This window comes from Mus caroli, chromosome 14 (genome assembly GCF_900094665.2).
Source record: "Mus caroli chromosome 14, CAROLI_EIJ_v1.1, whole genome shotgun sequence".
Taxonomy (NCBI): domain Eukaryota; kingdom Metazoa; phylum Chordata; class Mammalia; order Rodentia; family Muridae; genus Mus; species Mus caroli.
In genome coordinates this window covers 113,036,740-113,051,715 of record NC_034583.1, presented here as the reverse complement: position 1 = coordinate 113,051,715, position 14,976 = coordinate 113,036,740, and the positions used below count along the sequence as shown (strand labels likewise).

At 34.4% G+C, this 14,976-nt stretch overlaps 1 protein-coding gene across 6 annotated transcripts in view; it reads left to right on the top strand.

The window, feature by feature from the left end:
- The window catches only part of Fgf14 (fibroblast growth factor 14), a 637,724-nt gene that overhangs the window by 485,558 nt on the left and 137,190 nt on the right, over positions 1-14,976 (top strand). For all 6 annotated transcript variants that reach the window (XM_029468877.1, XM_021181486.2, XM_029468880.1 and 3 more), the window contains 2 exons: positions 10,784-10,894; positions 14,001-14,104. In XM_029468877.1, coding sequence (XP_029324737.1) covers positions 10,784-10,894; positions 14,001-14,104 — 215 coding nt within the window. The remainder of the gene's footprint in view (positions 1-10,783; positions 10,895-14,000; positions 14,105-14,976) is intronic.

Genomic DNA, 14,976 nt, shown 5'->3' with positions numbered 1-14,976 from the left:
GGATTAAAGGCGTGCGCCACCAACGCCCGGCTTCTTTTTTAATTTTCTAAAAAAATATTTTTTCTTTGAGTTTCATTTGGAACGATTGCCACTTCTGTGTTCTAGAGTTCATTGTTTTTTAAATGACTTTTTAAAATTTTGATATATTTAATGTATGAGTACTTTGTTGCATATACATCTGCAGGCCAGAAGAGGTCATCAGATCCACTTATACATGGTGGCAAGCCATCAGCTCCTTGTTGGGAATTGAATTCAGACCCCTGGAAGAACAAACAGAACATGCTCTTATCTGCTGAGCCATCTTACCAGCCTAGAGTTCATTATTTTTAATTCTTCAATTACCAACTAGTCTTTAATTTCATACAATACATATATTTTTATTCTATGTGTTGTAGATGTTTAAAAATCTTTATTTTATGTGTGTATATGTTTTCCTTGCATGTATGTATGTGTACCACATACATAGCTGGTTCATGTGGAGACCAGAAGAGAACTTAGAATCTTCAGAGACTGAATATATACATGGTTGTAAACTACTATGTGGGTACTACAATACAGACTGGGTCCTCTGGAAAACCATCCAGTGCTCTTAACTACTGAGCCATCACATGTGATATGTAGACTTTATCTCTAGAAATTCCTTTGGGATTATTTTTATTTCTTCTAACTATAAACAGAAATCAAACTCATGGAAACAAATCAGGCCTTAATGTTTTCTTTGTGAGTATTTTAGAAACTAAGCTACCCCGCAATTCCCAGCTATACATACTGTTCAGATCTTGCTTTCAAGTTTGTAATGTGAGACAGATTCAAGGTTGAAGTTGTTTTCTTTTTTTTCCCCTAATACTGAGGAAAGATATATTTGCTCTTTGTTCAGAACCCTGTGAATTATGAAAAAAATCAGCGTGACTGTGATTCTCAGTTCTGTGCATCTGAGACTCCAATACCCTCATATATTTGGTGCTTCTTTTCAGCCTCAGGTTCTTTCAAAGCTATGACTTATTAGTCCTCAGCTGTATATGTGAGAGGATTCTGTCTCTGAGACGTTTTCTTCTCTTTAGTATTCTGTTAGCACCCCCACCCCCAGTCTCCACAGGTGCTCATTTTCTCCTGCTCGCTCTAGGAGTGTCAAAACCTTTATGGGTGTGCTTCTATCCAGCATGTCCTGCAAGATTCATAAAATGTTACACTCTGGAGAGAAGGCTTTTCTGCATAGCTTTTCCATTGTTTCCTGATGACTGACTCATTTCTAATATTCAATGGGTTTTATCATTCAACCTTTTGAGTTTATATGTTAGGTATGGATGGGCACTGCCGTTCTTACCCTCTCTTCTTCCCTCCCTTCCTCTCCTTTATCCTTCTTTGTCATCCTTCTCTTCCCTTTTACTCTTCTCCTTCCTACTCCCTCCCTCCCTCCCCCATCCCATTTCTTTCCCCCCTTTCTCTTCCTCCCCACTATGGTCATACATTCATTATGCATGGCATTGAATTTCATAGGTGCGCTTTCATGCATATGCATCATGTACTTTAAGTACATCCTTACATTAATCCTGTAACAACCCCTCTGCCCTCCCATTTCTCATCTCTTACCCCTCCCATTAGTTTCTTTGTTTCTCTAAACATTTTCTCTTATACTTTCATATTATATACACATCCATGATTTGATATATCTCCATAAAATCTAGGATCCCTGGTGACTTTCCTATAATTATTTAGAAAAGGTTACTATCAAAGGTTGTGAGGCACTGTTGAATATTCCATCCAAGTTCTTACCTGAAAAGGCATACATAATAAAGTGTATATGTAGAATTGTAAAATAGCAGCTACATAGCAACTAAAATGTTTTATAATCTATACTTTTCATGAAAATTTATGTAACATACATAGTTATTTACTTAGCCCTATTAGAAATATTTATACTCTTTAACTGTAGCATTGTCCTCTCTAATATGCTAGTATGTGCCAATATAAATGTTTCCTGCAGCTATCTTGGTTCTTTTAGGATGTGGTGTTGTTGGCACACTAACAAGGGCTCTGAGAGTGAATAATTGTGTGCCTGTCTGTGATTGCTGAAGTTCATATGAGAGATGCACCAGCACACTGAGGAAGGCAGAGTGCATCACTGTTCTGTTCTGCATGTGCACTCCATTGTGTAGGCCAGGCATGAACAGAATTGCACAAAAACTGGGAATCCCTGACACAATGCAGCATCTGAAGAGTGCACTCAGTGTTGTCACTCAAGAGTAAGTTATCATTCACTTAACTATGCCACAAGAATGCTGAGTATCTTCACTTAAATAATCAATATTTACAACTTAATTTCTTTAAATTTAATACTATAAAAGAAATGTATCACAGGGACAAAGTACTTTAATACAATTTTATCACATCTTTATAAAGATGATGAAGCAAGTTTTAGAAAATCTCATATTGTGGCCATTACATTGTCTAAATTGAGAAGATGCTCTGGGCTGTGAGAGTTTTAATATGTTTCTAAAATTTAGAATATTGCAGTTATAGAATATTGGTAGAAATTATGTTGGAAAAGGGGTGTTTCTTACCAAAGATTTCTTGACCCTGGCACTTTCAAGCACTGGATATTTGTCCAGCTCTTGAGAATTCAGCTTTAGCTCCTTGAAATGCTTAAATCTGGGCTGTGTCTTAGAAATATGGAACATGTGCTAAGCAGGCTTCCTGAATGTCATGGGTCTATGTATATATGTACATATGTATGGGTCTATGTAATGTCATGGGTCTATGTATATATATATATATATGTATTCATATATACTAGTATATATATATATATATACACATATATATATACATAGACCCATGACATATATATATATATATATATATATACATATATATACACACACATAGACCCATGACATATACATATATATATATATATATATATATATATATATATACATAGACCCATGACATATGAATATATATATATATATATATATATATATATATATATATATGCAGGTGTGAGAAGTTGTTTGTGTGGGAATACATGCAGGTGTGTATGCAGGTGTGACTGCCCTTGAGGTCAGAGCTTAACAGTGGGTATCTTGCTCTATCACTTCTCACTTTCTTCCTTTACAACAGGGTCTCTCCCTGAGTCTAGAGCTCAATATTGTTGTCTAGACCGGTGGCTATCAAATTCTAATGTTCATCTGATGCCAATCCTCACCTAGGGTTTGCCTGACCACACTAGCTTTTATGTGGGTTGTGGGGGTCTGATGTCAACTCTTCATCCTTGCACACAAAAGTTTCTTTTATACACTGAAAGCAGCATTCTTACTGTCTGCCTTCCCTCTAATGATTTCCTCAAGCATATCCCTTTGCCTGGGGTTCTCATGTCCAGTTTGTATTATCCTATATTTTACCAAAAGACATTATCTTTTAACACAATTGTTTTGGAAAATTATTTCCAAATAGTTTTATTTTATTTTGGTTTATTTTATTTTCACATTTTCACATTTATCTTTATATCAAATAGGCTTTTCTATTCATATACCTAAGAAAGATTTTTAAAATAATAAATTTTATCCAGAGTACTAGTTAGGGCTTGTATAGATATTTTAAAATAGACAGAAAGCATATTGGATTCAATAAGTATTCCTTGAGCATCTATTCTGTGAAAATCATACTAATAGGCAATCATAAGGAAATATGCAAATATCAAAGGGTTTATAGTGTTTTATTGAACACATTAATTTAAAGCTATTTGCTGGTGAGTCTTTTACATTCAATGCACAACACAGAGATGGAGGGGTGCAATAATAGCTTTTCTTAATCATCTTAAAGGTCAAGACTAACAACTCTACACACACAAGTCAGGTTAAGAAGAGAAAAGCATAAGCAATCTTCTAATTAAAATCTTATGTGATATGGAATCTTCAGACATGGAGGCCTAGTGAAACCTGTTTCCACACTGATAAAGGAATGTGACTGGACAGAAAAAGGTACACTCTTCTGACAATACACTGAGGTGTCTGGTGAAGATTTGTCATCTTGATCTCTCTGTGGAGCTTTCATTCCTTCTGGGTGTGATCTAAAACTCCTCTGAAAGGATAGGTTTGGAGGAGAAACAGGAACATGATCATCTGAAGTTCTGTTGATTGCTTTGTAGGAAAAACGGCTCTGGATTCTGACACCCAGTTTAGGAAAGGGAAATTCTGGTTTATATTATTTACTTTGAGGGAGGATAATCCTGGAGGCAGCAGTTTTAGAGAAGGTTAAAGAGCTCATAGAACTCACCCCGTCAAAGTACCATGCCTGGAAAACTGCAATCTACCCATCCCCCTGTCTCCACCCAACAGAGAAAGCTTTGAGAATAAAACCAATATGCTCTTCCTGGCTTGTTTCTGTAAACCTGACTGGGGAAGGGAGGACAAACACACAAAGACATGTAAAGCTGGGACCTAGTATGTGTCACATTTGCATATGGATCAGAGGAAGGCTTTGCCAGTTTCCATGGATCTGAGGCCTCAGGGTCCTGGTCATAAAAACAGATTCACACAGAATTTCCTTGGCTTACCACATAAAACTATTTTGTTTGGATTTGATTTTCATTTGTGAGGAACAATTTAACAAGAAAGGGTTTATTCTGTCTTGTATTTCAAGGAGATACATTCCAACACAAAGAGGAAGACATGGTATTAAGAGTAGGATGGCCAGCTTGTCACATTGCATTGGCAATCAGGAAGCGGAGAGTAAACAGGAAGTGGGACTCCCTACCACACCTCAAAGCCTGCCCACGAAGATTCACTTCCTCCAGCATAAAACCTGCCCCTTCTAAAGGTTCAATAACCTCAAATAGCACTACCAGGTAGAGAGCAAGTGTTCAAGCACACGAGTTTATGGGACATTTCCCAGGCAAACTGCATTATTCTAGAAAAACTGAAGGAAGGAATGGATTTTCTCAGCAGCATTGTGTTTGTAAGTGGAAGAAAATTACTATCATCCCAAGAGATAAGTGGAAGGATATATGAAACTTTGTATGGCTTACTGATAGTTATCATTTCCTTAGTGCCTTTACCATGGTCTTTTCATCAGCCTTCTAGAAGAATTCAGGGCATAGTATCTGATAATTTATAGCTTTTGGAAAGAGACTCACAGTAGTTTTTTCTGCAACCAGGAGTGACAAATTTAATTAGATCTACCACATTTCCCCCATATATATATTCTAGAAACTGTTTTTATCCTGGAGAAGAATGTGTGTATGTTTTCATAGCTAAAGGAAGAGTCATGTTTAAGGACTTCCACTGGCATTCAATGAGAACCACATATACCACTTATCAGCACAGGACATGTGAAGTGAAACATCAGTATATTAACTGTAAACAATGTACAATGTAGTGAGCATTTTTCACTATGAACAGTAATAAAAAGCATGCATATCATCAAATGGTTTGTCCTGGCTACTCAATGTACATATTGTAAGAAAATGGCTTATAATGGTGATTGATTCAAATGAAGCCATTTCTGAGAAAGTAATTGTTCTAATTAAAACATTGGGCATTTTCCCCCTCTATGTTCAGGCATTTAGACTCATTTGCGTGTCTTTCAATTCTTAGTATTGAGAGGAAATACATTACAAAGCATTTTTTCTTGTTGTAGATACATTAGTTTTCATTGTGTCTGTTTTAATTAATGTTCATAATTTTGCGCAAAGGGTATCCTCAAAAACAGTTTTAGGTAACTGACCTAGTACAGTAGATAGAAAATTAATGAAAAAAGAAGAAAAAAGAATTGAGACAAAAAGAAGAAAATAAGTTATTTATATTTTCTTAGATAGACTAGATATTCTGAGGGTATAGTGTTTTTAGAGGACAAAGAACTCTACCAATCTTGTAAATAGAAGTTTGTATTTACATGAATAGCTGAAATATGTAAATGTTAGACCTCAAAACTTACTTGTACTTAGTTATTAATTGTGCTTCTGAATTGTAAGAGTTTGGGGTACAAGACATACAAAACAAAAGTCTTTGTTCTTACAGAGTTTTTACTTTAAATACTAGAGAAATGTCATAAAACTTCTTATTTGATCAGTTTAATAAAAATGTGAGCACCTATTCACAAAACAAACCTTTTTTGTTTTACATTAGTGATATTTCCATTGCTTTGAAGGTCAGGACACAATATTTATGTAGGGTAAGCATTTTTAATCATAATAAATATATGTCAAATGTCTTAACATTTTTGAAACTTTGGCTAAGTGCATACTAGATTTGAGAAGAGAGCTTATTTTTTATGTGTCTATTTTAAGCAGGTAATTTCTATAAAAGAGATTTCATCTTAGCTAAAAGTTTGGCATTTGACAATGCTAATTTTATGTTTTTATTTTCAATCCACATTCTGTCAGTGTATTTTCCCTTTAAATTATCCTACTGTTAGTTAAAATACATGCTATAATATATAAATCTGTTTTACTTGTAACACATAAATTTCAGAACATAGTGAAATATTCATCAGGAACAACTAAGTCAGAGCCAGTGTCCCTGGAACAGCCCATCAGAATGTGTCTGTCCACCCACCTCAGGCTCCTTAAGGATCTGATATAACATTTAGCTGCATAAGGATACCAATATCACATCTGTATATTAAGTGATAAATAAATATAAATTTAATTCCCATTTTTGAAAATAAAAAATGCAAATGGATTGCCATCGTGCCTTTGTATACCTGTAGGCAGCCTGCTTTGCACACCATTACTTTAGAGAGTTGTGCTTTTATTGTGGCTGCTTAATGGGTCCTATCCTGCTGAAGAATGTAAGGTTTTCTTGGTCTGTCCTTGATAATCACTCCTCTCATTCTGACATGAAGATTCATGTAGGTGAGTGAGTGATCTAGCAGATACTAGATAGAGATTTGTTGCCCAGTTATAGTGATTTCCTGTGTGTTCATTCTCCTAGTCAGTCTAGGAGCTCAGTTCTCTTTGCTTCATGGCATATGCCTGACATAGCTCTTTTCTCCATACTTATTTATTTATTTATTTAGTTTTTACCTTCCTATGATCATCCACATATATTTTGGCCTTAGAGGAAAAGTTATTTTGTCTCTTTTTATGATTGTTTGAAAGATGAATATTAAACTTTAAGTGGCCTTATCAGCCAGCAATAGATCATTTTACAAGTAATAAAAAGAACTAAGTGTCATAAGAAACATCTCTGCAGGGCTGGTGAGATGGTTCAGTGGGTAAGAGCACCCGACTGCTCTTCCGAAGGTCCAGAGTTCAAATCCCAGCAACCACATGGTGGCTCACAACCATCTGTAATGAGATCTGACTCCCTCTTCTGGAGTGTCTGAAGACAGCTACAGTGTACTTACATATAATAAAAATAAATAAATAAATCTTTAAAAAAAAAAAGAAACATCTCTGCATTGGGAGCTTCACAAAATCAACTGACGAATGATAACTTTAAGGCGTTAAACCAGTTAGCCCACAGAAGTAGTACTTATATTTTTGGTATATATGATTATAATTTTAATTGTGAATGAATATGAAATATTATTCTTACTCATTATTCATCAGTCATTAATAGATTTTATTACAATCTCTAGATTTCCATTATAAAATTGGCATACCTTCATTGTACAAACCTTAGCAAAAAATGTTGATAAATACTTTCAAAATTCAGTATATTTAATATTTTGGTGTGTTTTTCCTATAATTTTTCCTAATAGGTGGTAAGTCCTATTTTGCCACATTCCTTTTAAGAATATAAGCTATGTATAAAACTCAGAACCAGAGTTTATCTTAAAGTTAGAGGTCTGTAAAGCATAACTATGTGAGTGATCTGTGAAGTACCATGTAAAGATTTGCTAGCCATTGTCACTGTGGGTTTTTGCACTGTTCAAGTTTCACTCCTGTCAGCCACATATGAAATTGCTGTATGTTTTACTAGCCCCTTGTCAGTATTTAATCAACAAACACTCACTGCAAATATCATGAACAATGTCACACATTTCAACTTTATGTTACTTTATGTGAACTTTGTGAGATAAATATTATCATACAATTTTACCAATATAGATTTATAATCATAAATTATAAGACAAATTATTAACATCTTTTTTAAAGTACTGTTGGGTACATAGATGTCGCTTGAATTGTTTCTGTATATTTTAATGCATTTTAAAGCTCAGAAGTGAGCAATTTCTATGTTTAAAAACTAATGATGAAGTACTCAAGCAATGGTTTAGTTGATATTTTATTTCCTGAGAATGCATAAGAAATCCCACACTGGTGAGATGATAGATAAAGGGAGAAGAGCATTAGGCAGTAGAAAAGCATTCTTTGGAGGCAAACAGCTCAATAGGTAGACTATGAAAACAACTTAGTGGTGTGGAGGCAGATGCTGGTCACATGACCATGGGTAGTCAAGTCATGGGTAGAAATTCCTTTTGGCTGGACTTGAAGATGGGCAAATTATAGGGAAAATTGTATGGGTGGAAAGAGGAAACATGATCAGAATTTCTTGTATGGAAAAAAAAATCTAATTTCAATAATCAAAAACCAAACCAAACAACAGCAACAACAATTGCAATTATTACTCAAGCAACTGTTAACCTGATTGAATTGACTTATCTAAGAAACTGGTGGGTTCTGACTCTGGTTATATCTATGAGATAATTTCCAGAAAGGATTAACTGCAGGGAAACATGTACTTTGAATGTAGGCCATATCATCCCATGGGCTGGGTGCTCTGACAGAACAAAAGAATGAAAAAGACAAATCAGAATTATGGAATTATGAAATTTTGAAATTACTTGTTATATAAAAAGGCATTGATAAGTTATTTCTTTGCTGGTAAAATAAGCCATTTCAAGCCAGATTAGATTAAATTAAATGCAGGTTGATTGGAAGCTGCTCTTGGGTGAGTTCACTGGCCCCAAGGACTAAGGCCAGGGGAGTTGCCATGAGAAGGGAGAGAGATCAAAGGGGAAAAAGAAAGAGAGAATGAGCATGTGCCGAGAAGAGAGAAAAAGAGAGAAGTGGGTAATAAAAATGACTAGATTTTACAGGGAAGCACCTTTGGGGGAAGGGCAGCCCAGCTGCTGGACTAGAAAGTTCAGGGTTAGAGCCAGGTAGGGACTGAGAGATTCTAGGAGAACCTGGAGGCCATGTCTGCTTTGATATGTAAAACATACACCTCAGTCCCTTGTCCCAGTTTCCAAAACCAAACAGGTATATATACAATACAGCCTTAATTATCACTTAGATATCTCTTTTTTACAATCAGCATTTTAAACACACCTGTCTTCTGACATGCTTGTTACAGAGATGTTATAATACTTCAATGTTAGCTCACTTTCCAGAATGTTATTTGTGTCCAGTTCATCATCCCATCTCTGAAGTAAATGTGCTCAGTGCAGCTGTGTGCATAAAACAATGGCTGAGCTTGATTTTTTTTTTCATTTCCTAAAAGCTAATCAAAATCCCAGAGCTATTCTGTTGGGGGCAAATCTCTCTGTTTGGCCTGTTTGCTGTTTCTGTTTGCCTGTTGGCTAGTCTGTAGTTATTAAAGACTATGTGCTAAATTGTTCACGGCATCCTGTAATTTGGACAGCACAAACAAATTTGCATGTTTTATTCAGCTGCTGTGGAGAGAAGCCTGTTGCCATGGTAAGAATTATGATGCCCCATATTAGATATGCTCCCAAAATGAGGATGGCCTTTGCAAAGCCACATGCAAATACTTATTTTATTAAATAGAGCTAGCTTCTAGGGAAACACTGAATTACTATGCATATACCTTTTCTCAGAGTCATTAAGTGGGAAGACCACAATACATAACTTCCCCTTCTGTTATAGTAAATGCCCACCTCCATTTACTTCCATGCCTGATGTTCAAAAATTCAAATTTTACATACATAGATACATATATATGCACACACACACATATATATATATATACCCATACACACATACATATATATATACATATACATGTACATCATATATATATACATACTAGGCTGTACTTTTCAGTTATATAAATGAAGAGCTTGTTTGTTTCATTTACACCTTAACTAGTACCTTGTCCTAAAGCTGACTCCTATGTTGATTAATGTATTGTTATATTTTGTTGTTTTGTTTTGTTTCAGCAGTGCTGGGTGCTGCACATGCAAGGCACTCACTGCAACATTGAGCCAAGCCCAATCTTCTTTTGATCCTAGGCCTCACTTTGCGTTCAGAAGTGAAATATCTGACTCTTGTATGTGTCATTAATAAACACCGCAAGTCCTTCCATGCAAGCAGGAGGGGGTCGTTGTCCAAACTGGGAGTTTTAGTAAAGATGTAGATTGCATTTTAACATTGTTTTAAAATACAGTTTTCTCACACTTAAAGGTTGTCAATTTAAGTAAAATGAAACTCCATTTAAAACCTTTAATAAAGTTTCTGAGTCACTTCTTTGAAAATCTGGAATTGTCACCCTGAATGAAAGGAATAATTAGAGGTTAAAATCATAATTAAACTAGTGATTTAATTAGTTTAATCATATAATGAATAATGTAAACACACATTCTAGTTTCATGAAATGCCCTATTTTCTGAAACTTATTATTATGCCTGCTTTAATTGTGGTGGTTTGTGTAGTCTGGATATCATGACCCAGACAAGTCTGGGAGCTAGAAATGTGCAGCCTCTACAAAATGTCTTCTTCTGAAAAAGAAACATGAAATTTTTTAAAAGAAGGGTAACAACCAACTTTCCCCTCAGCCTTGTGAAGCTGATTACCCTTGTATTTGCCTTTCAGATCCCCAGCTCAAGGGCATAGTGACCAGGTTATATTGCAGGCAAGGCTACTACTTGCAGATGCACCCAGATGGAGCTCTCGATGGAACCAAGGATGACAGCACCAATTCCAGTAAGTGACAAACTAGGTCTGCTACTGAAATGGCTTCATGAGATGCATTTCTAAATGCTTGGTTCTGTTGGCTTTTCTAGTTGCCCACGAGAATGCATGTATCATTTCACTGAGACCACATGCATGAAGGTACTAATGTAGAAGGAGGCACTTTTGGTCTTAAACTGAGTTTGTTTTTTTCTCACACACTGGTTATGTCCAGAAAATCACTATTCATCCCTGATTATAACAGTTAGGTACATTGGTGCATTAGTATAAAAGTTAATGTCTTTGGCATAGAAGGTAATCTTCAGATTATTATTATTATATACACTGTATAAAACATTTGATTATCTTATAAATAGGGTCTGTGTTCATTTAAAAAACTATGTGCTTTTTGTAATGTTGATATTTGTATTCTATTTGCTATTTTTTATGTTACAATTGTTACATTTTTCACAGGATTTATCTGGGACCCTCCTTACTTAAACATTTTCTTTTATGCTGATCTCTAATTTCCTCTAATTGCACATTAGTTTTAACACACACATATACATACATACATACACACACACACACACACACACACACACACACACACACACCTTTTACTGCTGAGTTCAGAAAAATTACCAAAATGTGTTTTGATAGATTTAGTTTCAGGGCTAGAGCCCTTAGGTCATGAGCAATGATAACTGTCTAGTTATCATTCTCTTCACAATAAATTATAATCCATAAAAAGAAAGGAAAACCTGATTCATTTAATGGAATAATCAGCCCTTCCTGTTTTTTTTTTTTTTTTTTTTTTTTTTTTTTTTTTTTTTTTTTTTTTTTAGTTCTACTCATCAAGTTCTGAGGCATGGATTCTGAGATCAATTAATGACACGAAATCAGTTGTTTTACACATGATGCGTCTATGTGAAATATTAATATTTTCACTATCTTTATATCTGAAGTGAACTGAGATTTATGAATATTGTGTTTACATTGGCAATTTGTGGGACTTGCTTTACTCCCTTTGAATAATATTATAGATACATTTTCTTGTTAATCTTCCTTTTCTTTTTGTAAATAATAAATCTTTCTATTGTGTCTTGCATTTTTTGCCTTAAAAATGATCTTTATATTATTTCCAATTTATTCATTCATTCATTCATTCATTCATTCATGTATTCATTCACAATCACAGAGACCTCTTTATTTTTATTCCATCAGGATTTTCCTCATTGCTTTGTAATATAATATTTAAGGAGAGTGAAAGATAATTTATCTGTGTTCTTAACTAGCACCACCCTTGTTCCATGGTCAGCTCTACACAGTTAATTAGTAAATGGTTATTGTTTTCATTTTCCCTGCCAGAATTCTGACAAAAGAAAGTGTAATTTTTATTATGGCTATTTTAGGCTACATTTTAGAACTTTCCTACTTCTTATAATGTATTATTTTAGTGTATTCATATTACTCTTGCCTTTGGAAATTATACCATATATATGACATGATATATTCAGAAGCTACAACACTTTTTCAAAAGCAGGATACAGAGGTTAAAGTAACTAGGTTTGAAATTGTCAGGTTAGGTAGACATACACAAGATTATGTTTTCTCTTAAATTCTGCATGGAAGTTATGAATTTTCATAAAGTGTCCCTCCTTTCAAATTTTAGGGAGATAATAAAGATAAAAATAAACATAAGCCTCACAGGCAAAGAAGAAACAGAATTTCCAGGACAAAGCCTATTACCAAATGACACCATGCCATATTCAATACTAAATAACAGAAATGAAAAGGACTAAATTTTTTTCTATATGTCATAACCTTCTAGAATCCTGCAGAAGGCAGTTCAGTATTACTTTGCATAGTGAAAACAATACTCAACTTTTCACACATGGGTCCCCAAATTAAACTCTAGGTAATTCTCAAGACCATTTCTGACTGTTTTTCTTTGATGTGCAGATTTGGTATTATCTGGAGAATAGGAATGTGTAATTATTGCAAAAGAGTAACTTTCTCCACCATACATAGTATGACCCTGAAGAAGAAAAAACAAAACAAAACTTTCAACATTATTTTTAATTATGTACTTATTAGCCTTAGAATGAAACCAAATTGCCCGTCAATTTCAAATGGTATGTCTTATATAAAAGAGTTGAAGACCTAAAGATAAGACATTTTACTTATATATTTATGTTAAGAGCTAAGTATTTCCCATGCCTACTCCTATTTCTCAGAAGTAAATTCAAGTTAAGGAGTTGAATAAGAGCAGTTAATTAATAAATAGCCTTCTTGTCAATAACACTTGCACTAAGAATACTAATAGAAGCCTTATTAAGTAGTATATGTATACCAGAGATATTATGGTTGACAATATACAAGATGATGTTGTATATACTTCATAAAAATGTATTAAATACTTTTTAGAAAGGAGGAAAACATAATAATATAATTGTGTTTTTAACTTATCAGAAATATAAAACTAAGCATATTCCACTTTTTATTTATAGCTTTTTACAATACCAGTAAATAAAAGTCTTTCTTGAAAATTTGCATGCTATTTAATTTTCTTGGCACATATGGGCAGGTATATATCTTTTCTTGGATTTTCTCATGTTGCTTCTGCCAACGTGATTTAGCTTCGGAATTACTTCTGAACATCTGACCTATGCTGCACTGCAGTACCCAGTCATACTGTATAGAAATTAACAGTCAATTTTCAAGTTGTACTTTTAAAATTTTGCACCTTGAGAATATACATAGGTGACTTTCTTTCCCTGAAATCTAGTAGGGTCAGAAACTTTGATAATAGAAGCAAGATTCCAGGCTTGTTTCTGTTCTGTCCCTCAAGCCCTTCAAAATGTTGTGAGCAAGTCTTCTATGGGGAAGCTGTTTCTGTTATGCCCCTCAAACCCTTCAAAATATTGTGAGCAAGTCTTCCATGGGGAAGCTGAAACTAAGATGTTCATTTTTTTTCCTATATAGCAGAAGCCTTTTCATCATAAAGTTCTTTAGTTGACCTCATAAATTAGAAATATTATGGTATTTCTTAAATAACAGAAAGAAAAGAGGACGTATTATTGAAATGCTTTGTTCCATTTACTGCCTGGTGACAGATCACCTTTATCTTCAACAGCACTGTTCAACCTCATCCCAGTGGGACTGCGCGTTGTTGCCATCCAGGGAGTGAAGACAGGGCTGTACATAGCAATGAATGGAGAAGGTTACCTCTACCCATCAGTAAGTGACGCACTAATGACAGTAGTGACTGGCCCACAGCACAGTATTGGTAAAATAGCTAGAGCAGCAGCAGAAGCTAATGATGTGTGTGCATGGGTTCTGACACGTTGACTTTGAAATTTGGTCCTTATTACACTACTGTAGAAGCTGATTATTAATTATTCATCATTGTTTGGTGATCTGGAAAAAATACTAATCTCACATCTGGAAATGTGTTTGCCACATTTTGAAACACAACCTAGTTCATAAAAAAAACCTGAAAAATACGATGTTCTTATGATCTTTTATTTCTCTGCACTTGTTTGGAAGACTTTCAAAAGAAGTACGATTTGTACACATTTTTTTTTAGTAATTTATTTTTACTTAGTTTAATAACTGAATGTTTATTTGGTATCTGTACATATACACAAAAAAGCAGTGGCATAGTCTGTTTCCATGAGGTCTTTTTATTTTTATTTTTCCATTTTGAAATACAGTATATGATCTCACTTATACTTGGAATCCAAAAGCTTGTATTTCTTAAAAGGATACAGTATGAGTTTTGAAACTGAAAGGAACACAGTCATCCCTCAGTTTCTATAGGCAGGGCTTCCCAGCCTCTGTGGATACTACAATCTGAGGAAGTTAAAGTCATTTTTAGGAAATGGTGAAATATTTGTGTATTGACTACATTTCCCCATGTATACTATATCTGCTTTATTGATGATTCTTTATGAAGGGAATAATAAGGAGGCAGTTGTTTTATGTATTGCTTAGGGAATAGTTACACCAAGAATCTGTCTGTCTATCTATCTATCTATCTATCTATCTATCTATCTATCTATCTATCATCTATCTATCTATCTATCTATCTATCTATCTATCTATCTATC